A 27,678-nucleotide genomic window follows, 5' to 3' on the forward strand; every position below is an offset into this window, starting at 1 on the left:
ACTCACCAAAAAAAGATGTGGCCAATTGAATATCTGTGGCTTTTCCTGGATCTCAATTGCTTTGATCTCTAAATTGACAATATTCTTTCTTTGAAAACTGTACAAGTCACACAGAATCATGGGGCTAGGCCTTGGCCATTGTTCAACTTTGATTTTTAAAAAGAGTTATTCTTTCATGGAAAATGGAACCAAGCTGTAGTCCTTCCTGTGTGATTAGATAAGCAGTTTCAGGAAAATATTTCTTTCTTTTTTTCTTTACAAGGACAGTGTGACAATGTGGACTTCCCTCAACAGAAAGCCCCTGTATCTATGTGTCTGGCCACTGTCTAGCCCTGGGGACTTTCCTTCTCACATAGCACCCTAAGGCCAAGGCCTTGTCCTTTTAGGCCTCCATTGTTTTCCCCCTTTACCCTGATTGGGATCTCTGATACCCTTTAGTGTCACTCATGAGAGGGCAAAATTTATTAGGCTACAGTGTGGGGAGCTAGAAGGGCTGGTGAGGATCCTTTTCACAGGTACATTAAGGGCCCAGGGCCTCATTGCTTATATCCTCATTTCACTTTGATTCATGCCCAACTATGAGACTTCTACAATGGCTTCTTTTCATGCCCTAGTCCTGGCCTAAAACACACTCTCTTGGCCCCCTGAGCTCTGCAGAAACAAGGTCCTTTTCAACTGGATCCTCTGGGGCTAACTGTGGGCCTCAGGCAGGATTGATGCTGTATCTCATTGTGATGTCATCAAGCATCAGTATAAAACAGGGCTGATGTTATGTGCTGTCCACAGTCTTCTTGAGGGAGGGGAAGTGGACAGATATCAAGACTGTGAAGGGCTTTTGATGGACAGCAGATTGAATTTCAGGTAAGAAACAATAGGACCTCAAATTGTCAATTAGAAAGTAGATGAGTCCGGTTCTGGCTAGTGAAATTGAAAGCTGGGTAGCGGGGGAGGTGAACTCAAATGAAGGTAACAGACCTCTGATGAGTTGAACCTCCTCCTCTCTCCCTTAAATATCTTAGTTAACACTGGCTTTCTGGTTTGTAAGTTAAACAAGACCATTCTGGGGCAAAAGTTTGTGATTTTAGTGGGAGTAAATGAACGGATTGTAAAGCATGATGTTGTTAGAAAAACCAGGGGAGAGAGATAAGTTGTTTTCTCCTTAAATATGCTCTTTTCTTTGAATTTTTCCTTCAGAATCTACCTCTCTGCCTTAGTTTTAAAAGATATTGACTTTCTGTTTAAAGGAGAATACATTTTAATTTATTTAGACAATACCTTTTGGCTTTCTAACTGCTTTTCTTCTTTCATTGGCCTATTAAGGTAAAGCACACAGGACAAGAGATTAGGGAAACTGGATTCTAGATCTGTCCCAACGGTTAATTTTCTGTGTGTGTGTGTGTTTATTTTTTTTTAACTTCTCTAGGCTTCAGTTTCTTCTGTAAAGTGAAAGGAATGAATGAAATGAACCGTAAGGCCTTCTAGTAGATTTTATGAAAATGTTAATTCATTTCACTGGACTAAGGAAATACCAGTTTATTGAAAAATAGACAACAATCACTTGAATTATACACATTTACATGAAACTAACAAAGTATATACATAGAAAGTGTGTATTATGAAGGGACCTTAGGGATTACCTAGTCTAGTGATTACCAAACTTGTCATTCATGTACCATTTACATGATTTTTGTCATATTTATGTATCACCAGTATGATTAATTATTTAATGTTTTCTGTAATGACCTTGTTTCTTAAAATGTTAAAAATATCTACCTTAGTCTCACCCTAAGCAACAGTATCCATGAGGTCACAGATTTGATGTGCTAGGTAAGTGTCTTTCTAATATACATTAAAATTTGAAAGTTTTCATTTATGTGTCACCTAAAATCAACTTAAATACCAATACTCAGGGAATACATATCCTACTTTGGAAAACATTGCTCTGGTTCCTCATTCCAATGTGGAAACTAAAGGTTGGAGAGATTAAATAGCTTTGTTTCTTATCTAAAAGCAGGTTGCCATGGAGGCATGACAGAAGCCACCTCCCCTGACTATGTCATAGTGAGAGGCAGAGCTGCAGCTAACTCAGGTCACCTGACTCCTAGACCAGGCTCCTTTCTACCATGTCACGCTGCTCCCACAGTTGCCATTATAATCTAAGTATTCATGTTCTTTAATGGAGATGGTAGTAGAATCCAGATCTTTCTTAAGTTTAGTAAATTATAATAGTAATAAATGAATTCTTGTGGCTTTAGTTGAGTCGTTTAATCTCTCTGGCTCTGAGTTCCCTTATTTGTCTAGATGATATAAAGAATTCCAGTTCTGCTTCATGCCACATGGGGAAAAAGATAGTAGCTACATTTACTAGACATTTCCTAGGCCCTTTATTAGATTCCATTGTTTCATCCTCACATCACTATGAAGAGATGGGACCAGATGATTTCTCAGGGAGCACTTCTGCTGTGAAATCTTACTCTTCTAACAAATAAAACAAACCCAACTTTGCTTATCCAAAGGAGTATGTGTGTATGAAAGGAGCGTGAACATTGGAACTTTTAGGGAAACCAGACAGTCCCACTGGATGACTCAAGTCAAAAAAGTTTATAAAGTGGTAAAAAAAAAATGGTTGTTTTTGTTTCCCATCAGATTTTTGGGTCCTATATAATAAGTTTCCTCCAAGTCTCATCAGGCGAGCATCAGGTGCCCATGCTTAGAAGTTGAAGCCTATCAGCTCCAGCTGTCTCCTCCTCTGTAAGATAGGCATACCAATCCCTAGCATGGATGGAAGGAGCTTCCAGGTAGCTTATCCTAGTCCTAGACACTCTGCAATTCTCATGTCTGTTATTTTATTTTTCTGTCCTAGGTCTACTATTCTGAAGGTGGACAAGGTACAGCCATTGGGCGATTTAAAGATCGCGTTGTAGGGTCCAACACTCCAGGTAATGCGTCTATCACTATTTCGCATGTGCAGCCAGCAGATAGTGGAGTTTACATCTGTGATGTTAACAACCCCCCAGACTTTGTCGGCAAAAACCAAGGCACCCTCAACGTCAACGTGTTAGGTATGGGCACTTTTTTCTGCCTTTTCTCTTCTTGGAGCAAGTTAGGACACTGAATGAGCCAGGGCAGTGAGTTATGATGCCAATTAAGTCTCTGGAGGTAAATATCCTCCCTGCTCCTTTCATTACCAGGAAAATAGAGACAAGCTACCAACCCAACCCATATAGTAACACTGAGAAATCACTCCCAAAACACGTGGAAACAATTGCCAAAGCAAAAGGGCTGCCAAAATGGCAGCAATGTGTGACCCAACATCAGGGATCCCTATCTCTGAAGGACAGAATGAGAACAGATGGGATAACCACTATCCCATTAAATGATCACTAGCAACTCTTTCAGAGGGAACCTCCGATTAGAGCCAGACCTACCTGGGGGAGATGTTTGTCAATTTATTACTCCTTCTAAGCCTACCACAATTCTCACCATTAAATCATTCTTTTGAATAAAGGCAGGAGAGTCCCCTTTTAAGATGCTAATGCTGTTTGGAAAAGGGACCACATATTAAGCTAGTGTTGAGAATCAAGTTATTTATATAAAAATAATCATTATATGATACTGGGCGAGTCATATCTGCTCTTAAAATGAATTTGGAGTAGTTCATTTATTCAGTATTTATTGAGTGCCTACTTTGTGCCAGGAACAATGAGGTTTACAGTGATGGAGGCATAGTTTTTGCCCTTGGGGAGCTCCCAATTTTGGAGATTTCTAGGGGTCCTTCCAACCTCTGTCTGAGAGGGCAGTGGGGGCTAAGCTCCTGTCTGCCGGCCCTGGGGGTGGGAAGTAGCAAAGGGAGGGAAGAAAGGGCTGCCAACCCTTACTGACTGACCAGTTGAACTAAGTGTTTTCCCAAGTCTAAGTAGCCCCAAATGGAGCTGATCTAGTCATTGCTCCTCTCAAGCTGTGTACATACATCACAGGAAAGGAGGAGCTAGATCAAATCAGTGACTTAATAATTGAATAGCTTGGGAAAGCAGCAATTGCTAACAAGGTACACACCTAGAAGAACTGTCCACAGTTGTCCTGGCCTGCCATCCAGGTGATGCCAAGAAGGAACCAGCTGATATTTACTGTGAGGTTTGCCACTGCACCTACCCACCTGGAAAAAAGGGAAAGGCACCCAAGAGCTAATTTTTAAGAGTGGGTTAGCTCAATCAATCGTGTTTTTATTTTGCTAAGCCCTGTGCTAGGCATTGGGGTACAAGGGCAGACAGGCAAGGTATTACAGAAGCACTTTCCTGGGAGAGTTTATGTTCCAGTTTGGAAGACTAGGCATATACACGGGAAGTGAATGGTGTGGTGTAAATGCCAAAGCATCAATCTAGGAGTCAGGAGAACTAAGTTCTAGATCCTACTCTGTACTCAATCACCTCCTGCAAGTCAGTCCACCTTTCTCCAACCATTGTGAGATGGGGTTGTAATTTCTGCCCTATCTTCTTTACAGATTTGTTATGAGGTTCAAATGAAATACTAGAAATCAAAGGGTTTTTAAATGTTTAAATGTTTGAGAGATTGATCTGCTAATGATTTTCTGTTGCTCCCTGGCTCTGGGGTGTTCTGAGCAGAAACAACCTAAAGAGGCCGAACCTCCTTATCCCAGGGCTTGGAAATAGCCTTGATATAAGGCTAGACAAGAAGGCTACCATGCTTAAATTTAAAGTTCAGAGGATCCCAAGTCAATTTCCATAACAAGTTGAGGGTCACTTTGTCTCTGAGTTATTCTTTTCCATGAGTCTTTGGGTCAGGCAGTTCCTGCCATGACTATGTCATGACTTTTCTTTAAGCAGACAGGACTCAGACAAGGTAAGAGGCAGAAGGGTCTGTAGGTTTCCTGGTTTGTTTGGGAACTCTCAAAAATTGTATTTTTTTTAATTGGACAAAGAACAAAAGCATCCTGCAAATGTAGGATTTCTGGAAATTTTGAGACTGCTAATTTTCTCTAAAAAGAACAACTAGGTAACAGAGACCAATTGGGGGGAGAGGTGTTATTTCCTTAAAGATGGCTGTCATAGCAATGTGTCTTTCAGAGACATTTCATTATAGTGATGGGCATTGATCCCATGTATTCACTCATTCATGCAGGAATTCAATCAACAAACCCTGAGCACATGTGCTAGTTACTGTGCTAAGCAATGGAGACAGGAAGATGTAAAAGAGGAACCCAGCCCTCCAAAATTCAGTCTAGTAAAGGAGACAGATGACAGATATGTAACATAAAAGCTTACAGTGGAGCTATGAGGGCAGAGGGGAAAGAGTGAAAAGCTTTATCAGGGGAACTGGAGAAGGCTTATTGGGGAAAGTGACTTTTGTACTGGATGTTGAAGGATGTGCAAAAATATGTCAGGCAGAAGAGGGGCTGAGGTGGCAGGGCACAATTTAGGTGGAGGAAATAGCAATGAGCAAAGGACCAGGTGGCTTGGATGGCCATTCATTTGAGAGATTTCCATTAGATATGACAACCTTGGAAAATTAATCTCTGAAAAACACTCAGAGTTTGAATAATTATTTTGTGTGCATTTGGAATGAGCATCATCTACCTTCTGCAATTTGGCACATACAAAGAAAATGATTAATTTAGAGAAGTTTTGAGAACACTGAAGCATTTTCATTTCTTTTCTGAGATGGGCCTTTTCCTCCCACCCCAATTCTGTTGAAAGCAATAAAGCTAAATGGTAGATCAATGGCTTTGCCAGTAAAACACCCAAGTTCTACTGGGGACTTTAACTGGATGGAATGTCAGTTCAATCCTGACACAGTAGTTTTAGAAAATATATAGGTTTGGGACTTGGTTCAAAGTGATTCCCTAAGTGTTTTGTTAATAAAAAAATAAAAGGAGAAAAATGTGTTCAGCAAAAAAAAAAAAAAAAAAGTCTACCTGAGTTTGATTCTGGACTCAAGAAACGAGTGCAAGTCATTCCAGATATTTGTCCATAATTTAGTTCAAGTCCTGGTGCCTCACTTTGTGATGAAACACCCCCATTTAATTTTCTATTCAAATCATTCTATTTTGCTGTAAAGGCTAGAAAATCGTTGTCTTTTTAAAAAGGTGATATCCAAACAAAGGTGATAGCCGTAATGGACTTCTGGTTAAATAGCCTAGTTTAGGATAAGCAAATCCAACAAGTTGTTCCTATCTGAGAAAATTATTGATAAGGAAGAAAGAATAAAGAGCTAAGTGGAAAAATACTCCTTTTAATTCAAAGACACTCATTTAAAAGACAGAGATAGTGAAATGTTTCAGAGTTATAGCTGTATGCATCTGTCTTCTCACTCATGTGTACAGAGGGGTAGAGTCGGAGATGGCTGAGTCGAGCAGAAGTCAATGGAAGATTAACTTCAGTAGCAGGAATTAGTCCTGCCTGTGGCCAACAGCAATTCCACATGCAAGGCCCCGTATGTGTTATTAGATTTAATCTTTGAATCAGCCAGAGGTTAGATAATCCCTTATTTGTGTTTTACAGATGAGTCAACTGAGGTTTGGTTAAGTTAGGTAACTTGCCTAAACATATCTAGGGTAAAGTTGCAGAGCCAGTATTCTGGGTTAATTCAGAGCGTTGCTTTTAACCACTGTGTCTCAGGCAACAGCTGGAGGGCTGAGCAGTACGAAGCATTTATTAATAAGCTCTGACTCATCTAAGTTAGAGACCTAAGACTTTGGAGGGTTCCGTATCCAAATTAAGATAAGGAAGGTGAGTTGGAAAGCATAGAAATCTAGATCATTATCTGTATATAAGATTAAGGATAGAATAAACTGTGCAAAGTAAGATGAATAAGTAGATTCAGGTTCCCAGCTTCCCGCAGGACTTCTCTACTGAGGTGTTTTCATAAGTGGCTAAAGCTCAGTATGTCTCAAACTGACTTCATTAATCACCCCCTTCCTCCTTGTCACCCCTTTCCCTAAAACTTGATCCTCCTCCTGTGGTCTTTGTCTCAGGAGATGGTACGATCATGTACTCAACTGTCCAAATCAGAAAACTGGGGGTCATCACTGACCCCACCTTCTTCCTCATACTCCACACCAGTTGGTCACCAAGTCCTATTGATTCAACTTTCTTAATACCTCTTGAATGTATCTCCTTTGGTTCAGGCACTCCCAGTGTCAGAGCGACCCATCTAAAATGTTAAAATGACCCTCACTCCCCTACTTAAGCTCCTTCCCTGGTCCCCTTTCTCTCAGTATAAAATACACGAAATGCAAAGCCCTCGAAGATATGGCCTCTGCCCCTCTCTAAACTTGCCTCTCATCACTCCCCCACCCCACTTCAGAACTGTGTCAAAATTATTTTTGAATACCCGGTGCCTATTCTAGCGCCGGGCACACAGAAGGCACACAACTAAATGCTTGTTGAGTGAACGATGAATAAAGATTTCAGGGCTGGGTAGCACATGTGCCCCAAATGGGTTCCCCTACTGGTGAGGGACACAGGCAAATTCAAACCTTTCAACCATTTTGTGTCACCCACAGATGAATAAATGCAAAAAAAAAGGACTTATGAAAGAAAAGAAAATTACAGCATTAATTCATTAATAAAATAATTTTTAAAAAGAATAAATAACAGGTTATCTCAAAGTCTCTCAAAGGGTTCTATTTTCCTTTAAAAACTGTGCGTTTAAAGTATAAACTATGTTCCTAGTCGTTTAGTATTTGCTTACATTTGGCCGTTTTAATAAAGGAATATTTTAAGACACAATGCAGAAATTCATGGTTATAAATCTGGGGAGGAGGCAGACAGAAGAAACGCTATTTGAATCTTAATGGCCTCCTGATGGAAAGTGCCTGCACCAGAAGTGCTCTACTCCCACCTGGTGGTACAACCAGAAAACTGTCAAAATAAATTTTTTTTTTAATAAACACATATTCTGCAAAAATGAAAGCGAGGAAGTGACTGCAATTGTCACAGACTGCCATTCATCCTGCAGGACTTTTACTCTTTGTCATTACCTTACAGTCAAACCTTCTAAGCCCTTTTGTAGCATTCAAGGAAGACCAGAAATCGGCCATACCATCTCTCTCTCCTGCCTCTCTGCATTTGGAACACCTTCCCCTGTGTACTACTGGTATAAACGTGAAGGAAGCAACATCATACCAGTGAAAGCAAGTAAGTATCACCTTCAGCAGGCCCTGGAAAGACCTGGTGTTTGTGGTTAGCTGACAGCAGGAGTGTGTGGCTAGCTGTTTGTCCTTAGAGCTCAATCTTCTCTTTTACTTGGGTGGGTGGGGATGGGAGATGTATAAAGAATACTCTTCTCCCAACATGACTATGGTCAGGTCTACTCCCCAACTTCTAGAAGCCAGCTCAGAGGTGGTGAGCATGGAGGGAATGGGCACGGCTCCAGGTAAGCTACCTTTGGAACGGTCCCCAGGGGCCCAGTTCAACCCTGGATATCTCGAGAGAGGCCAATCTGGGAAAGTGAGTGGGCATTGAATGGTCTGTTACACTAGCGTGATCTGTACCCACATAAGAGAACTCAAAAGTCTATTTCCTGGTTTTAACAGACCCAACCACCGGGACTTTGGTTATTGGAAATCTGACAAATTTTGAACAAGGTTATTACCAGTGTACTGCTACCAACAGCCTTGGCAACAGTTCCTGTGAAATCGATCTAACTTCTTCACGTGAGTTGACCATACAACTTTAACAGGTTCTTCTCCTTAAGTCAAGTAGTCTGGGCCTGTCAGCCCAATGAATTAATTAGGATTCCTGGTTAGTGCTTCCTGCTTCTCTGCAGATTTGTGTGCTTGATTTATAGGTTGACATGATGAATGACCATCCTAATATCCGATGCTTATGTAATACTTAATAGGTGCCACACACTGCCCTAAATCCTTTACAAAAAGTAATTTGTTTAAGCTTCACAAAATCTCTAGAAAGTAGGTATTACTATTCAATAAATAAAACAATGCCCTCATTGATAGCATCAGGCTGAGTATCTCTTTGTGATGCTGTTGGTAAATCCCAGTGACACTGTAGCTTTGGAAAACATATAGCTCTCAAACTTTCTAGTTCTTAACTGCTTTGTTAAGATCTACCCCTAAGAATAATAGTAATAATCACACTCACACCCACAAGCACAGGAGCTAGTATTTGTGGAGCATAAATTTTGTGCCAGACACTTGACCAGGTGCCGTACAAGCATTACCTCACTCAACCCTCTCAACCACCCACTAGGGAGGCAGAATATATTGTTAGCTTCGTTTTACTGAAAGAACACTGAAGCTCGGGGAGATAAATGACTTGCCCAAGGTCATCCAGTTAGCAACTGGCAGAGCAGAGATGCCCGTAAACCTCAATCTTCCTATCCAAAGGAAGGATTACTCTCTGAGCTTAAGACATAAGGGCCTGGAATTGCCAAATTGGGCTGACCCAGGAACAAGCCCTCACAAGGGATGTGCTGCCAAACCTCTCAAGTATCACTTGATAACACTTAGGATCTTGTCACTTTTTCTAACTTACTTTGAATTTGTGGTTTTAATATATGCCACATCCAGGGTGGCAGATTCCATTGGACTTTTGCTCTTCCTATGCAGCTGAGCTTTCCTCCTTTTATTTGTCCTGAAGGTTGCTCCTTCATTCTCATATCACTTTCAGCAATTCTCCCTGCATCATTTCTGTTGTCTTTCTTTAGATCTCCCCCAATCCTTTTTTGCCTTCCTAGGGGTACAATCACACTGCAGATGTAGAGCCACCTAGGATTTGGATGCCAGGGTTGCTTCCTTTCTAATCTTCTTTCCAATGAAGTCCAGCATTGCCTCTCTCCCTCCCTCCTTCCTTCCTTCCATTCTTCCTTGCTTCCTCAAACATTTATTGAATATCTACTATGTGCCAGGGACTGTCCTAGGTGATGGAGACACAGAGATTAAGAAGAAATATGTCCCATACTCAAAGAGCTCATAGTTTAGCTAGAGGGACAAACAAAAAAAATCCCTAAAATGTGCTAAATGCTATAATAGAGGTCTGTACAAGGTCTATAGGACACCAAAGCAGGAACAATTAAAGAACTGAGGATAGCGTTACTGACCAAGTGCTATTTGAGATGGATCTCGAAGGAACTTACAAAGCCTGTTTCTTTATCTATAAAATGGAGATGTTGAAGGTGACAGTAGAGCACAGGCTTAGGAGGGCAACAAATCTATGCTGGGGGAAGAGGATGGAGGACTCCAGAAGGCATGTCTCTGAGGGAAAAAAATCATAAGAAACCAATAGATCATCTAATGTGTTTGAATCTATTGAAAGGTGTTTAATGGTTTTGCTGAAAATTTGAGGATCAGTGAGGCACTTATTAACCCCAGAGAAATTTTTTGAAAATGTTGTCCAAGAAAGAATCATAGTATACTATGTTCCTCAGCTGTGAACAATATTTCCATAGTCATAATACTGCAAACTTCAATTTAACTAGAACTTGTGATAGAACTTTATTAGAATACCATGGTGGGCTGGGAGGGGAGTGGTGCAGAAGAGCTCAATCTCCAACTTCCAGAGTAGGAAGTGCAAAAGAAATGATGAAAACTGAAGAAGGCAGGACATATCGGAGCAAGCATAACAGAAACACGGGGACAAGAAGATTAAAAAGAAAAGAGTGGTCGCCTTTAGTGAATGGGATTGAGAAGTGGGAAGGAATGGGGCAGAGGACTGCTGTTTTTGTTAGAAGTTTCATAGAATTATTCGACTTTTAAAATTATTCCCATGTATTCCTTTCACTTTCCTTTAATCACAAAAAGTTAAAGGAATTATTATCAGGCAACCCAACTAGCCTCTCATCTCAAAATATAACATGTCCGCCTTTGTTTGAGGGGAAGCAGATGGGGATGGGCCGGTTTACAAGCGAGACATGATGTCCCAGGGCTTGGAGGTCTGGTGCACAGCTGGATTGTCTCACACTCATTAAGCGTTTCCATAGACCGATGTAATAAACCAGATGCCTGTTTACTGAAATGGGCATATCCTTTCTTAGTGGCCAGAATGCCTTAGTGAGCGTGGATGCTGTGGGGGAGAAGAAGGTTTTTAGGGACCTGTTTTACCTATGCTCTGGGAAAGCCTGGTGAAACGTCTCTGCCTATAACACAGGCGTATCTCTGGTGACCAGATCACAACGCCATGGCATCTCTCTTACTAGTTAAGCAAATGCACACCGAAGACTCTCTTCTCTAAACCTAAACATTGTACCTCCATAATATGCTGAACTAAAAAAGAAAAAAACCCATTTTGAAAGCAACTCTGCCTCCTCCAAGTCGTCGTGTTTTATTCTTTATGTGTATAAATGGTTAAAGCTACATAGTCAAGCCAGTCATCTTTCTTCTCCCAGTATGAGTCCAACTGGTAGAGTTCTAGGGGTTTCCATTTTTCTAGCCTATGCAAGTCACTTTCCCGCTATGTGAATGCCCCAAATAGTCCCCACTAGTCACAAATGCACATGTATAAAATGACAGTATGGTCCACTTTATTAACCAGCTTCTCGTGTCCTCCAGATCTAGAAGTTGTAATCATCATCGTGGCCTTGGTAGGTTCCCTGGTAGGTGCTGCCATCATCACCTCTATTGTGTGCTTCGCAAGGAACAAGGCAAAGGCAAAAGAAAGGAAGAGAAATTCTAAGACCATCACGGAACTTGAGTAAGCCCTCATTTTGTTTTCTTTACTGGAACACAAACATTTCTCAGGCATGTCTCTTTCAGTCAGCAATTCCTAAGCACTCCTTTTAGCGTACGATATCAGAGGTATCTTTCTGCTTACTCTCGCTGCTTTTATGAAAACGATGATGGCGAGCATTTCCTGAGTGCTGTGTGCCACACTGTTCTAAGCACTTTACATATATCAATTCACTTAACCATCACAACCACCCTTTTAGGTACAAGAAAATGTTTTATTATATAATATCAACATACTTGCCTTTATAACAACATAGTCATAAAATATAATTTTAAATATTTTTTATGGAACAAGAGGCCCACAGAGGAAAAAGTGCCTAGGGCCCACAGAAGTTAGAATGTGGCCCTGCCCATAGCCCGTGCTCCTTTTTTTTTTTATTTTGATTTTTTTCAGTGTAATTTTATTTTATTTTATTTTATTTCAGCATATTACGGGGGTACAAATGTTTAGGTTACATATATTGCCTTTGCCCCACCCGACTCAGAGCTTAAAGCATGTCCATTCCCCAGAAAGTGCGCACGGCACCCATTAGATGAGGGGATTTTTTATATTCATACCTAGCCTGTGCTCTTAACCACTCTGCTATTTCTTCTCTAGTGTATGTCACACTCATTCATTTGTTCATCCCTCCATCTTCTTGCTTCCACGGCTATGTAGTGGGTATCCACCAGGTGCCAAGTATTGTGCTAGATGTAGTGGGAGATAGAGATGCATTGGAGCTATGGATTTGGTCCTCAAAGACCTTATTAGATTCTTAGACTCTTTCATCCTGGCATCATCAGTTTTCCCACTTTTTAAACATTGGTCTGTGTTTTTCTTGAACTTTCATTATATTGTTGAGGTCTAACCTTCCTGAACTCAAAATGGAGACATATGACCTGACAGAGTGAGTCAGAATAGGAGAAATAACAGACTTCCTGCAGTTTGAGAGCTATGGTCACTTAAGCTACAGAGCATTTGGCTCCACATGAAATTTTGAAAGTTAGCATTTCCTTAACTTATTCTTTTCTGGGCCATCTTTCTTGCAGACCAATGACAAAGAAAGGTGCAGAGAGTGAAACAATGCCAACAGAAGACGCCGTCCAACTAGAAGCAACTTTACCATCTTCCACTCATGACACTGCCACCATTCGGGAGCCAGACCACGAGCCTATCCAACATCCAGGGCCTCCCCCAGAGCCTACCACAGAGCCTGCCCAAGGACCAGAGCCTAGTCCTATACCTGAGATTATGATCCAGCTGGAGCCAGAGGTGCAGCTGGAGCTGGAGCTGGAATTGTTTCCAGAGCCAGAGCCAGAGCCAGAGCCAGAGCCAGAGCCAGAGCCTGGGGTCGTAGTTGAGCCTCTTTGTGATGAGGAGAAGGGAGTGGTTAAGGCGTAAGCTGGTGGCCCAAGTACAGCATCCATCACTAAGAAACCCATTACTGGCATTTGGAATTCAGTTGACCTAACCAGCCCCCACCTCCTCCCTCTATGTTGACCAACCCTTCTCTAATAAGGTGCTCATTACAACTACGAATCCAGAATAAACAGGCCAAGATAACTACTAAATCAATGCAAGTGTTCCTGCTTTACCAGTATAGAGTACTTATAATTTTACTAACATGTAAGCCTAACAAATGACAAGGCAAGTGATTTCTAACTTAGTTGAAAGAGTTTTGCAACAGTACTCGTGTTGTATTTCAGAAAATCTTATTTCTCTATTTTTATTAAGAGCTACCCTTCATTATCTTCCATATGCACATGTTGACAAGGTGGCACTAATTAGATTCAATATTATTTCTAGCATTACTTGTCAGGGCTTCCCTATTCATTTTTATATTGATTACTAAGAAAATAATTCACCAGTATTAGGGTTAGGGTTAGGGTTAGGGTTAGGGTTAGGGTTAGGGTTAGGGTTAGGGTTAGGGTTAGGGTTAGGGTTAGGGTTAGGGTTAGGTTGAAAAAAATTTCTCCAAAAATAACAGAGGAGAATGTGTAAAGGGTACATATTAATTGGTCCATGGCATTTAAAACCAGGTCTTGTAATTAATGCTCTATTCATCATGTTAGATTTCCCAAGGAGTCACCCTGGTATCCAATATCTGAGCCTAGCAAAATTTTTAAATAACGTGATTTTTAAATGCCAAATAATGTATAGGCAAACATTACCATTTAGCTTTGAATGAGCTATTATGTTATCACTATGTCTGATGCTATCTACTTTGCAGAGCACACTAGGAAAGTGTTCTAAATGAGCACTTGTTATCTATTTTAGATACTCTTAACTGATTATTTAAATAATCTGTTTTACTGTTGGTACATTTGAACATCAATATAGACATATCGGTCTTGTATAAATGCTAAATATTAACTCAAATGCATTGATATCACTTCTTCTTCCCCTGTTAAAAAGCTTTTTGTGATCATATTTCTCCCACATCCCACCTTGAGGAAATGTATAGGTAGACTTACCTTTTCACTTGTGAAATCAATCATATTTTAATCTTTAAGGCTCAATAAATAATAATAAAATCTCATTTTAATGACTACTAAGGTAAATCCCTTTATAAACAACTTCATTGAGGCATACTTTATGTACAATAAACCAGCCATTTCAAGTATACAATTTGATGAATTTTGATAGAGTACACACCCATGGAACCACCACACCCATCTAGAGGAAAACATTTCCATCAGCTGAAAATGTTCACTCATGCCCCTTTGTGCAATCCCACCACTGCCCTGGACCTAGGCAACCAATGATCTGTTTTCCATCACTAGAGATTAGCTTTGCCTTTTCTTGACTCTCATACAGATGGGATGATACAGTATGTACTTTTTTGTGTCTGACTTCCTTCTGAGGTGAATCCTTTTTAAATGAAGCAATGAATTTCTAACTTACCATATCCAGATTTTTATGTAAAGGATTTTCTTAAACTGCAAACTCCTTTTTATATAGATCATACACGTACACACGTTGAGGTAGAGTCTTTGTAGGTTTTAAGGTGGGTTGAAATGGAAGTTAACATTACTCTTGTCCAGAGCCATGGAAAGAAGAGATAGCAAGCTTTTATTTACGTATTTTCTTTGATGTGTCAATTTTCAGCCAATCTCAGGGATTTTTTTTTTTTTTTTTGAGACAGAGTCTCACTCTGTTGCCCAGGCTAGAGTGAGTGCCGTGGCGTCAGCCTAGCTCACAGCAACCTCAAACTCCTGGGCTCAAGCGATCCTCCTGCCTCAGCCTCCCGAGTAGCTGGGACTACAGGCATGCGCCACCATGCCCGGCTAATTTTTTCTATATATTTTTAGTTGTCCGATTAATTTCTTTTTATTTTTTTAGTAGAGACGGGGTCTCGCTCTTGCTCAGGCTGGTTTCGAACTCCTGAGCTCAAACAATCCGCCCGCCTCGGCCTCCCAGAGTGCTAGGATTACAGGCGTGAGCCACCACGCCCGGCCAATCTCAGGGATTTTTGAAGCTCCTATAATTCCATTCACAGACTAAATATGATACCATGATATGGCGTCTGATGGGTACAGGAAGCAAAATGATGAAGGTCTTAAGAATGACCTAATATCTGGAGATTAAAAATGAAACAATAACAGTGTAAACATCTCAATGCCACTCAGAATGCCCAAGTAGCTGAAATTCATTTTTCCCTTCTACTGTTATGATAAAGGCCAATCACAAGAAAAAAGACTGACATGTAATAGTCAACAACTATGCCCCCAAATTTCTGATGGATCAGTGCTAACTAGAAAAGAAGGCACTAATGGCAGTCTTATAGAGCTCTGTCCTCATTAGCACTGTTTTGCTCAAAATACTTATGAATAGCTGGATCAGTGGCTTGTAACCTTTTTTGAGGTTATGGATCACCTCGAGAATCTGCTGAAAATTCTGGACACCTCTCCATTGAAAAATGCTTATACACACAATGTCACATACGGTTTTAATGGATTAATTAAAGACTCCCTGAATCCAAGATTAAGAACCAGTGACTTAGATAAAAACACAGAAGGCAGCCTTCATAAATTTGTGGATGACTTCTCCTGGGGTAATAGCTACTATGCTGTAAGACAGAATCAAGATTTGAAATGATCTTGATAGCTTGAAAACTGAGCTGAAATCAACATAATGAGTTTGACAGGAAAAAAAAAATGGAAAAAAATCTGCATTTAAAAATCTAGAGCACATGTTGCCCTGGCAGAAACCCTTGCTGGGCAAAATTGGGAAGTACATGAGGTTCATCTGAAGTGGTGCCTTTGGGATTTTCCTTTCAGTTCCCTTCCTGGCCTTGTGGCACCTTATTTTCCAAATACCTCAGATTCCCATGCTCCTACTAGCTCAGTGACTCCCTCAGTTCTGCATCCTTCAGGCAGGATTCATTTCTCAGGACCTACCTCTGTCCTTGCCACCCTTTCAAAAGGCAGCTGTTCTGTAACCTGTTGTTTAGTGAACATGATCTTTCATCATCCAGTGACCTCATTCAGGTTGATAAATGACTTAGTCCCCTTGGGAGTAGTTACCTTTTAAAGAGGACTCTTGAACACATATAATCCTTAATCGAAAGAGTCAAAACGTTGGAATTTCAGGTACTGAAACTAAGGGAGAGATATTTCTGGGAAAAGGAGGCTTTTCAGCCTCTCTCAAATCAAACCACGTGGGTTATCATTCACTCAACCTACTCCGGGTCAGTGCAACTTCATCCCAGCTTCCTTAAGTACGTCCATAATATACCATACCATATATTTATGTTTGCAATGAATCCTAAGACCCTGTAAGATACTGAATCATAACAAAACTCTGTTCAATAAATGTCACTTGAGCAGAAAAGTGAGCTCATATGTTTAAGAGCTTTCCAATAAGGGAACAAAAATGGGTTTTTTTCCAGCTTATTCATCATTGGATCAGAAAATATTTTGATTAAGCTTTGACCAAATTATTTCAGCATAAATCTCATTCAGATAGGACTGATTTATTTTGCCACAGGTAGTTAAAATTTAAGTGGGTAGTCCCAACCAAATCTCAAGCCAGTCTTAGGTTTCTTAACTGCTCATTCTTACCTTACTCAAAAGGATTTTCAGGAACTTCTCTCATCTCCTTGTTTCTGCATTTAGCGAGACAGGGTATATGGTTAAGTCAACAGAACAGCCTTTTGGCTGTAGGTCCTTATACTCTCCAAATTCATTTGTTTATTCAGTCACCTAATGGACTACTGGGTCTAGTGGACTACTGGCACTAATGGCTACTATGAACCAGGACTGTTGCTACTGCTGGCAGTACAATGGTGAGCAGAATCAGAGCTAGCCCTTGTCCTCATGGAGTATAGAATTTTGCTAACCATGACAAGTTCCTGTGTGTTATCAACAACAGTGTGTTGACTGGAGGAGAGAAAGGCTAGAATTTGTACTGCACTGGGGAGGGCCTCCAAATTATAGTGATCTATGATGAGAAGGAACTAAAACATAGTAATTCTTGATCAATAGCTAAGAAACCATGTATATTGATTATCTTTTATGCCCTTTAGACCAGGTGACTTTTCCCTCCCAATATTGTATACTGAGAAGTTAATATTTGCAACTTTTACACCAGCCTATGTGTAACTCAAGTTTGATGAACTTTCAGTAAGAATTTCAGAGCTGGAAGAGAGCTTCAAGATCAATAGCATTTAACCTTTTTCAACACCAGTACACCTGAGGGTTATAATACACACAATGGCTCACTCCTAACAATGATGGCTGGAGGTGGGAGATGATGTAGAATTACATTCTTGGTGGTGGAGGCAGGAAGGGTTAAATGTACTTTTAAAAAGCCTGTTCATTCTTATATATTCCCACTCAGCCCCCAGAGGAGAAACCCTGAGTGAAGAGGGGTAAAATAATCTGCCTGAGATTACATAAAGTCAACACTAGATCCAAATTCTCTGATTCCCAGTCTAATGCTCTTTCAACTGCACCAAACTACTAATTTCAATGAAACAAACCCAAGTTTTAGTAATAAAAGCTTGTTTTATATGTCTACATGCTGAAAACTGGTTAGAGGGCTTCATAAAAGGTTCAAACCAATCAAAGACTCAATAATCCCACTTGTCTTTGAAGCTGTGGTTTAAAAAATACAAAGAATTCAGAGATGATAATGAGGGCTTCAGGAAACCAAAACGAGATTATGCCAATAAAAGAAAACTGTCCCTCTACTCACAACACTTTAGACACCAAACATGTAGGGTTTCCACACCAAGCAATTCACTTCTCTGCAGACACCAACTGGGTGTCCTACAATCTAGTTTAATTCTGATACTAATTACCCAGAGTTAGCACAGACCCTACAGGTCAAGGGTTAGGTCCCACAAGACTGCCCCCTTCAGACAGCAGTTGCAAGTATTAGGTGCTCACTTCTATCTGACTTGGCTACAACTTGGGGGTTCCTGCAAGCCCCTCCTCAAGTTCGATAACTTGCTATAATGGCTCACAGAATTTGGAAACACTCTACTTTTACCAGGTTATTATAAACGATACAGATGAACAGCCAGCTGAAGAGGTACCATAGGGTGAGGTCCAGAAGGGTCTTGAGCACAGAAGCTTCTGTCTCTATGGAGTTGGGGTGCACCACCCTCTTGGAACGTGGATGTGTTCATCAACCTGGAAGCTCACCAACCTTGTAGTTTAAGGATTTCTATGGAGGCTTCATCACATAGACATGATTGATTATTAACTCAGTCTCCGGAGGATGGGGGATGGGGTTGAAAGTTCCAAGCCTCTAATCATGGCTTGGTCATTAACAGCCCACATTCTGAAGATTATGTAGTAAAACACAATTTACCTTGAAACTCACAGAACCTCACTGAAACTGTAAATTCTCTACAATAGATATTTAAGAATGTAAATTTTTTCCACTGTTTCCATTGACCTAGTTCTTCCATCTTATATTCTCAGTTAAGCTTTACAATTAAATTGTCATCTTTTATGAATTCATTTTGGAATCTGCTAACCTTGAATCAGCTTTGTCTCTATTAGGTTTCCTACAGAACAGGTAATAATTTGATCAATATCCAAGGTCAATAATATCCTTAGTTTATACCAATCAGTGATCTAAATATTATTAACAAGTCACTTCACTAAATGCTAAAAGCCTACAAATTGCCTGTGGCTTGGTTCCATCCATATTGCTTACTGAAGGACTCCTATTGAAGAACTAGCGTGAGTTTTCTTTTACACCCACAAAGCCTATTTATTACCTCAGACAACAAACTCAGCATTTATGAAGAGTAAACATCTTCAGTACTAAAAGACTCTATTAGACAAAATTTTACTCCCTGATCATACTAAAAAATATTAGAAATAAATTATTTACTCTGCCATCCGTTCTATCCCCCGTATTCAACAAAGTTCTGTTCCATAAGAAGATGCTTCCCTGTTTGTAAAGATTGGTACTCAAAATATTTATGTAAAAAGGGTTTGTATATCAACAACACAGTTCATGTTTACAAAACTCATTAAGACTTTGACCCAAAATTAATGCAAGTTTGTGAGCTCATGTGGCTCACTTATTTTAAGCAATATTTGCAGCATAAAATTCAAATTAAAAAATAATTTGAAGAGTCACTTGGAGTTCATTAGATTTTATGACTAGTATCATTTAAGACACTTCCCTAAATGAGCTCAAGTTTATACTAATTTCCTTTTGTTCTACACTTAATTAGCAATTCAGAAGATTACTATTTTTAAAGATTTTAGCTGCAGTTCAAGCTTCACTAATTTTATTGACTTTAGAGCTACCAAAAACTGAGAAATGTCATTACTAAGGTTTTTAAGGCTTAAGTGAATGTCTAACTGATTTGAAAGAAAAACTGGGAGATTCTTTCAACATTTTATTTTTTAGTTTCTGAAATACAAATCAAAATACATTTTTATTACATATCATTTTAATAAGCTTGACGTTCTTTTTCATACAGGACGATTCAATATAGGTACTTTTAAAAAACCATACGTCTTTTTTGGAGGGAAACAGTTCATCAAAGAAAAACGTGGATACATGGGCTATTGTTTTTCATTATTTTAGAGCATGCCCTCCACCTTAAAATTTGGTCCACTAAAATATATAAGTATCCCTCCTATCACAAAAATAAATTAAACCTCGTGGTTGAAAAAACAGAAATATTTGGCATAGGCCTGAGTGAGGCTTGAAAAACAAGTTAGGATGTGTTTCAACCGTACAGGGGAACATTATAGAATTCACTTAGAATCATCTGGCAAAACAACTGGCCTGTTGTTATTGGGGTTGTTCTGCCTCAGAGGGAGATAGAAGGTGCATGGGAGGGTGCTGAAGATTCATAACAGCCACGGAATCACATACTCAAAATTAATCCAGATTTAATATAGAATAATATATGATAACAGTAGAACAATCTCAACAGTTATTCAATGCCTGGAAAGAAAGTTGTAAGCTTAGAACAAGTACCTCAGCAGGAACAACAGTCAACATGTTTATATGACTTTGAAGAGGAGAAAACGTCCTATGTCATAAATGATGTCTTATGCCCAAGTACATTAGTTTCCAGGACATTGGGGACAACAATAAAACTGTATTACAAAGTAAGAATAAATCCAAGCTGCTTAACCTTCCACCATTCTCTTGAGTATTAAACCAAGGCCACCTTTGGCCACTTGCAGGGGTGTCTTTTCTTCTTTATTTTCAATGTAAATACTTGCTCCGTGGGATACCAGCAGTTTTGCTTCTTCTACTCTCTCCTCGTCACAGGCTAAGTGTCTGAAATCAGGGACCACAAAGACCAATTAATCACTACCAATTCTATCTATCGGTTAGGACTTCCTGTTAGGTAATCTAAAGTACATATTACTAGGCAGTGGTAATATTGGAAAGTTATTTAATCAGCAAAGAAAACTCAGTTTGCATGGTGAAGATTGTTTATAAGTTAAAATTCAGTAGAATAACCTTATGATACCAGATCGTAAATCATAATTCTAGTCCTAGTTACAATAGAAGGAATCTAAATGCCAGCCTAAGGAACAACTTCCTCGTTTTGTAGAGATTAGTAGTAGTTTACCTCAAATGCTATATGTAATAATTCAGGGTTAGAATTTTAAAAAGCCCCAATTCATATTCTGTTAATAGCAATCTGTGTGGCTTGAAGTTTGGAAAAGTAGTTTAAAAGATTTCATCTCATTTGATCCATAATCTACCTTGTAAATTAGCAAGGTATTATCATCACCATTTAACGCTGAAATGGTGACAGAGTTTAAAGTTCTTGCCCATGCCGACATGGCAGAGCAGTAAACTGAGTGAAGAAGGACACTAACTTTTGTCTGGCACTAACAGTTTGCCATGCAGGGTATTAGGCACTTTACATGTTATTTTACTTAAACATCACAACAATCTAGTGAGGAAGGAATTACTATCCTCATATTACAGATGAGAAAATTAAGACTCAGGAATGTTAAGTAACTTCTGTAAGTTGATTAATATAAGTATTTAACATAGTTAGTAATGGCAGAGTTTGAATTGGACGGATAGCAGCCAGCTATCCTAAATCCTATACTCTTCCCAGGACCCTATACTGTCTCCTGGATTTCCTCTAGGCCATCCTGCCTTTTTAGTTATGGAGAAAAAGCTAGAATAGAATATTCTAGAAATGGAAAGATCTTTCTAAACAGTATCTTAGAATTACAGGAAAGATTTTTTTTAAACTAAGAGTTAAGAAAACAATACTTTTAAAAAGTTGGTTTAAAGTCATACTGGAAAAGGTTGAACCTCACTCTGGACTAAAAAGAAGACTCACAGAATTTCTCGTTCGAAAAATGGTCACCATTGAACAAAGAAGAAATGCAGCCAAGTACTGTGGAAAAAATATCAAGGTAGCGGCCAGCTTCAGGTCATACACATAAATCGGTTCCAGATGAATTTAAGAGTTAAATGCAAAACAGTAACAATAACCCTTAACCAAAACCAATGAAATGTTAAAAAAAAAAAAACTACAATAAAACATAGGAGAATATTTAACTAATTTCAGGGTGAGGAACAATTTTCCAGTCATGAAGGAAGATTAATAGGTTTGACTACATAGAAATTAAAAACTTCTGTTATTTAAAAAATTCATGAACAAAATGAAAAGACAAACTGGGAAAACATTTTCGACTAACATTGCAGAAGGTTAATATTATTAATATGTCAAGTCAAGAGCACTTAAAAACCAGTAAAAACAAATTAGTTCCCCAAAAGGAAAAGAGAAAGTGACACAAAAAGTTACAATTAGAGAAGAAATATAATTAGCCATAAAGCATTAAAAAATGTTCAAATTTACTGATAATAAAAAATGTAAATTACAACTATGAATACCATTTTCACATAACAAAAGGATAATTTTAGTGTTCCTGTGGGGGTAATAGGCACTCTTAAACTACTGTTGGGAAGGCACGATGATACAACTCCTCTGGAAGCAATTTGGCAATATATAGCAATAGTCTTCACATGTATTTGTTGACCCAGCAATTCAACTTCTAGGAGTCCATACTAAGGTAATGATCAGAAATGTGGCCGAAGGTTTCTGTACAACATTGGTCGATGTAGCATTATTTATAATAGTGGAAAACTCAAAACAATTTCAACATACAGTAACAGAGGAATGATTAAATTGTGGCAGATCCATAAAATGGTATTGTATATAACCAGTAAAAAATTTTAAACATATTAAACGATATTGGAAAATGCTCACAATGTGGCCGAAGGTTTCTGTACAACATTGGTCGATGTAGCATTATTTATAATAGTGGAAAACTCAAAACAATTTCAACATACAGTAAATTAAATTAAATTGTGGCAGATCCATAAAATGGTATTGTATATAACCAGTAAAAAATTTTAAACATATTAAACGATATTGGAAAATGCTCACAATATGAGGTGAAAAGAACAAGATATAAAACTAATAAAACTACATACATAGTATGACCCCAATTTTGTTAAAAAAATAAGTGTGTAAAATGTACACATTTGCATATAAAAAACTGGGAGGAAATACACAAAAATGTTATGAGCGGTTACTTCTGGGTGGCAAGATAATAGGTAATTTTTATTTTTCTCTTTATACTTTTGTGTACTTTCAAATTTTTGCCATTAATATGTATTGCATTTGTAAGCAGAATGAAAAAAAAATGGTATGTAAGAATTATTGCACGAGGGCTAATGTCAGGTAGAATACAAATGACTGCTACTTGTCACTTACAAAGGAGTGTTACCCTCAGTGTCTTGGATGTTTGTGGATGCTTTGTAGTACAGAAGGATATGAATCATCTTCAGGTTACCCTTGGCTGCTGCCCGGTGCATTGCTGTAGCCTCATAATGGTCCTTAGCATCTGGATTAGCGCCGCCTTCTAGCAACATGACAGCAATCTGGAAAGACAGAGAAGAAAACAATGCAGAGGTCTATTTGTGTTTGTGTATACGTTTAGAACTCAACAGAAGTAGCCTAGGGATGGAACCATACCTCATGCCTGTTTTTGGAAGCTGCATAATGTAGGGGAGTACAGCCATTTTGATTGACAGCATTCACTTGAGCACCTTTTCCCAGAAGGGCTTTTACAATCTCATCCCGGCCAGCAGAAGCAGCAATATGAAGAGGAGACCAACCTGCCTATAAAAGAAATGGGCAGTACAAAAACCGGGGTGAAAAGGGACAGAAATTAATGCTTAACATTTAAGCAAGGTTTACAAACAGCTTTACAAAGGGAAAGGAATCTTTGTCTACAAAAAAATGTTCCATTCTTATTCTTCACAAGTCTAATCCTAATATAACCAATACCATTACAGTAAATCTCTTTCCATAACAAAAATGGTACTTAGGCCCTTGTTATTCAGGAAACATTCACCAAAAAAAAAAAAAAAAATTCCAACATAATAAAAAGGATTTACAGTCTTTTAGGGTTCACCATAGTAAGCCCTGATCTGTATGTTTACCTTAAATCACAGAGTATAAGTGGCAAAACTAACATTTGAAAATAATGCAACCACTAGTCTCTTGATCACCAGGGCCATGCTGTAACTTCTTAGTTGTAAAGGTTACAATTTTGTTTATGAGCTTAATACTCAGGCTTCCGTAAACACCAGTCTGGAGTCTAAAGATAACTGGGAAGTTATCAACTCTGCCTAGTACTCACATCATCTTTATCATTCACTGGCACGCCAAGCTGCAACAAGAATTCAACAATTTCTGTATGTCCGGCTGAGCATGCCCAATGCAAGGCAGTTCTGCTGTCCTACATGGGAAACAGAGAAGAAGATAAACATTCTTGAAGAGACACAGAAATAAGACAAAAAAGCAGAAAAAAAATAACACTGGTACTGGTAACCCTACAGTTTGGAAAGAAGAAATGGAGAGCACTGGATCCTCAGGTAGGTAACCTTAAACTACATTGCTTACTAATATCAGAGAGATCAAGGTTTTAGTAACATGGGGAAAATAACATCAATGAACCTAATTAATTCTGGGCAGATTATGGTGATGGAAGTAGTAGAGCAAGAAACTAATTTCAATGCTCTGGTAGATATAGAGGTTTGGCTGTTTACTATTACATTATGTATGTACTTCTACGTCAGGCACTGTGCTGGAGTTTTACAAGCACTGTTTCATTTAATCCCTACCATCCTATACAGTGGTTATTATCCCTGTTTTACAGATAAGGAAACTAAGACTCCTCAGGGTAAGCAACTTGTCTAAGGTCACATGGCTAGCAAATGGTGAGGTTGGATCACAAACCCTGTCTGAGTTTGAAATTACTACCACACTGATTTCAAGTTAGATGCTCTGGAAAGAACACATGAATTTTATTGGGGAAGTAATGTTCATAAAACTATTTGAAATTATGTAATCAGTTAGAAAACATACTACACACAGGATTAGAGAGCAACAAAATTTCTATTTATAAAAAGTAATAAGCTAGTAGTCATATTTCTCAAAGGGAATCCCTCTTTGCAGTGACTGCTATATTTCTTAGTCAGCACCACGTAATAAGAAATGGTATTTTAAACTCTATTACAAAGAATTTCAAACACATAAAAATAGAGGGACTACAATAGAAACCCACAGGCCCATCGTCTAGATTTAACAGTAAATATTTTGCCATATTTGCTTCACCTAGTTTTTTTCCTTGCTGAAGTTTCTTAAAACAAATCCTAAATATCATGACCTTTCACACTTGAATATTTGATTTTCTAAAAATTAAGTGTATTTTCTTATATGAGACCATTGTCACACCTATTAAAATTAACACCAGTTCCTTTATAACATCTAATACCCAGTCTGTATTCAGATTTCCCCAATTGTTCCCCAAATGTCTTTTTGCAGTTGGTTTGTTTAAATCAGGAACGAAACAAGGTACACAAATGGCATCTGGTTATGTTTCTTAAATCTCTTGATCCTGAATAGATCCTTCCCTTTATAAGCCACTGACTGGGCAAAAGACTGGTTAAATTTTCCAGGGAGTATTATTAAATCTTAACTTAATATGAATTATTACATTTAAATTTAAATTATTAAATATTACCAGACCATAATGAAGGTAAGGTAGGTAAAAGTAAAGCCATTTTCAGGTTGAGTAATAAAGTTCCAGAAAAAACTGCCTCCTGACTTCAAATTTTCTTCCAAAAGACACAAAATAGAGATTTGTAAGTATAAGATACTGTCTCTCTAGTGTTTAGCACAGTGTCTGTCAAACAGAAAGCAATCTATAAATATTTGTGCGTTTATTAAGGGTACCGTGAATCCTTCTAGAAACTCAGGGTGAGAGCATGCTAGTCCTTTGAGCAGGAGGGCAGAAACACTTCCCAACAACATCCATTCACTTTTGCTCGCCTTTGCTCAGAATGTCTTTCTTTCCCCATGGAAATCCTACTCATCCTTTAAGGTCTAACCTTCCCTCCTTTGCAAAGCCTTTTCCAATTACCACAACATTAGGCACTGGGTCCTCCTATTACGTGTTCTGAAAACACCATGTAAACTTCTCTCCCGAGTATGAACCACACAATTTGTAATCGGACATAATGCTTTTGTGATTACTTTACTGTCCGCTTCTTCCACTCGATCGTATCCCCAGCCCTTAGCAAACTGCCCGGCCCAGAAGTTGAGTTACACGTGTTTCATAGAATACAGTTCCTAGTAAAGGTAAAGAAACTCATATAAAAAGCTTTCCTCCTCACGGATTGGGCATTCCTGAGAAATGCAGTAGACGTTCTAGAAATATCCAAAACTCAGTGAGCTAAGGCTGGGCCAGAAAAAAAAAAATACACACACACACTTGAGGTCTGTGGGGCTAGCTCCTGCAACCGGATTGAGAGTCCCGAAGTGCCCCCGGGGGGCTGTTGGGGCGGTAGGGGCTGGGATCTGCCCCTTGCAGAACCGACCTCCGCTTGGGCCGGGCCCGGGAAGCCACGTAGGGCTTCGCCGATGGAACCGGCTGCGGAGAGGCCCTAGCGCTGCTTTACCTGGTCAGTTCTAGTAGCCAGGGATTTATCGGCCAGGATCCTCTCTTTCAACTCCTCTAGCTTCCCGCTGTAGGCCAGGTTGCACACCAATAGGTTAGACACACACCCCTCCATTTCGCTTTCCCAGGATCTCCGAGAAGCGCAAGCAACGCCCGCCTCACGTCGCCGGATCCGGCTGCCAGTCAAAAGAGCAGGCAGAACTCCACCAATCACCGACCTTCCTCGTTCTCTTTTCTTTTCCCATCGCGCGGCGCCTCTGGGAGTTGCAGTTTGAGGGAAGTTCCGGGCGGGGAGGTGCCTTTGCCGCCCTCGCGGACTCGGCCCCTAGCAGCGCAGAACTACAAGTCCCAGGGATCCTTGCGCCCGTCCGTAGTCAAGTTGCCGGTGGAATTGGCCCACGATGACAGCTGGAGAATGGAGTCAGGTACGGGGAGCGGCTTCGAGTGGAACTGTGTGTGAGAGCCGGGGTGGGTGGTCGCTGTTGGGCCATTGAGTCGGACACACGAAACGGGTGCGGGGGCAGGGCAAGAGAATTATGGGAGCCTAAAAGTCCTGTCTCCTGGGTTGCCTGAGTTGCAGTGGCAGGCGGAAGGGACAACAGTTGAAGCTTGAGTACTACCTCCTGAGCAAGAACCGGTGACTGTGGCTACCCTCCCCCTCTCTGCCACTGCCTAGAGAGTGGAAAGAAGTAGGGGTTAATTACTCTGACATCTCGGCGGAGTGGCATCAGGGTAGGGTTCTGCCACAGCAGTGATAGCATATGACACCATGCTAAGGTGATGTGCCAGCGTGATGCCAAAGGCAGGGTGTGATGCTGTGGGAGCCACTTGATATCTAAGAGACCTTGGTGAGTCCTAACCTGGTGACATCACAACTTGATCAGGGTCATCTTAGGGATACTGGGATGTGTTGTTGGCACTTTAATATCACGATATTAATGACATCGAGGCTTTGCTAGAACTATTAAGCTAATAGTGCTTCTTTTTATGGAAATCCCAGATGGTGTCATAGCAGAAGCGATGCAAGGCTTGTCCTTTATAGGGCATATCCAGAAGGGCATTATGCCAAAACTAGGTAATGATAAGAGTATATTCAAGAAAAAGTCTACATGTGTTTATGTTTATCCTGTTACGGCGTAGAAATAAGGCTTGGCAAACTTTCTGTATAGAGCCAGATAATAAATATTTTAGGCTTTGTGGGCCAAAAGGCAATATTGAAGATATTTTGTAGGTACTTACATGACAAGAGAGAAAACAAATTTCAACGAATGTTTATTGATGAAATTCAAAATATAATAATAATAATTGAGTACCTTTTTGTAATACAGGACTACTAATGAGAAGAATGGAATTCTTTTTGGGGGATAACATTTTGCTTAATTGGGGCTCAGAGTTAGGGTTCCCTATCATCAAAATTGATTCCAAATGAAACTCTGTTAATGCTGATTTGTAATAAGATTTTATCTATTTAGTCTTTAAAAATATCTTTTTACACAGCTAGGTAC

General features: G+C 39.5%; 3 protein-coding genes across 5 annotated transcripts in view; 2 read left to right on the top strand and 1 right to left on the bottom strand.

The window, feature by feature from the left end:
• VSIG1 (V-set and immunoglobulin domain containing 1) overlaps positions 1 to 13,082 on the top strand; it is a 31,818-nt gene extending 18,736 nt beyond the window's left edge. The window contains exons 4-8 of the mRNA XM_012644637.1: positions 2,864 to 3,062; positions 8,007 to 8,156; positions 8,555 to 8,674; positions 11,525 to 11,666; positions 12,731 to 13,082. Coding sequence (XP_012500091.1) covers positions 2,864 to 3,062; positions 8,007 to 8,156; positions 8,555 to 8,674; positions 11,525 to 11,666; positions 12,731 to 13,082 — 963 coding nt within the window. The remainder of the gene's footprint in view (positions 1 to 2,863; positions 3,063 to 8,006; positions 8,157 to 8,554; positions 8,675 to 11,524; positions 11,667 to 12,730) is intronic.
• A 6,451-nt stretch (positions 13,083 to 19,533) lies between these two features.
• PSMD10 (proteasome (prosome, macropain) 26S subunit, non-ATPase, 10) lies at positions 19,534 to 26,404 on the bottom strand. Of its 2 annotated transcripts, none has more exons than XM_012645483.1 (5): positions 26,175 to 26,404; positions 23,852 to 23,950; positions 23,182 to 23,328; positions 23,000 to 23,087; positions 19,534 to 20,447 (listed from the first exon to the last, which is right to left on the bottom strand). In XM_012645483.1, the coding sequence occupies exons 1-5, from the start codon at positions 26,286 to 26,288 to the stop codon at positions 20,440 to 20,442; spliced, it is 456 nt and encodes a 151-aa protein (XP_012500937.1). In that variant the 5' UTR covers positions 26,289 to 26,404; the 3' UTR covers positions 19,534 to 20,439. The 2 variants fall into 2 exon arrangements, with proteins under 2 accessions (XP_012500937.1, XP_012500928.1); XM_012645474.1 differs by having other exon boundaries at positions 22,921 to 23,087.
• Positions 26,405 to 26,525: 121 nt separating this feature from the next.
• Positions 26,526 to 27,678, top strand: part of ATG4A (autophagy related 4A, cysteine peptidase) — a 55,226-nt gene continuing 54,073 nt past the window's right edge. The window contains exon 1 of one of the 2 annotated variants that reach the window (XM_012645563.1): positions 26,526 to 26,598. Coding sequence is in view for 1 of the 2 variants with exons in the window: in XM_012645569.1 (XP_012501023.1) it covers positions 26,589 to 26,598 (10 nt within the window). In the remaining variant the exon portion in view is untranslated. The remainder of the gene's footprint in view (positions 26,599 to 27,678) is intronic. The other variant, XM_012645569.1, reaches the window with a different exon arrangement.

Source organism: Propithecus coquereli, unplaced genomic scaffold (genome assembly GCF_000956105.1).
Source record: "Propithecus coquereli isolate 6110/MARCELLA unplaced genomic scaffold, Pcoq_1.0 Scaffold104, whole genome shotgun sequence".
In the NCBI taxonomy this organism is placed as follows: domain Eukaryota; kingdom Metazoa; phylum Chordata; class Mammalia; order Primates; family Indriidae; genus Propithecus; species Propithecus coquereli.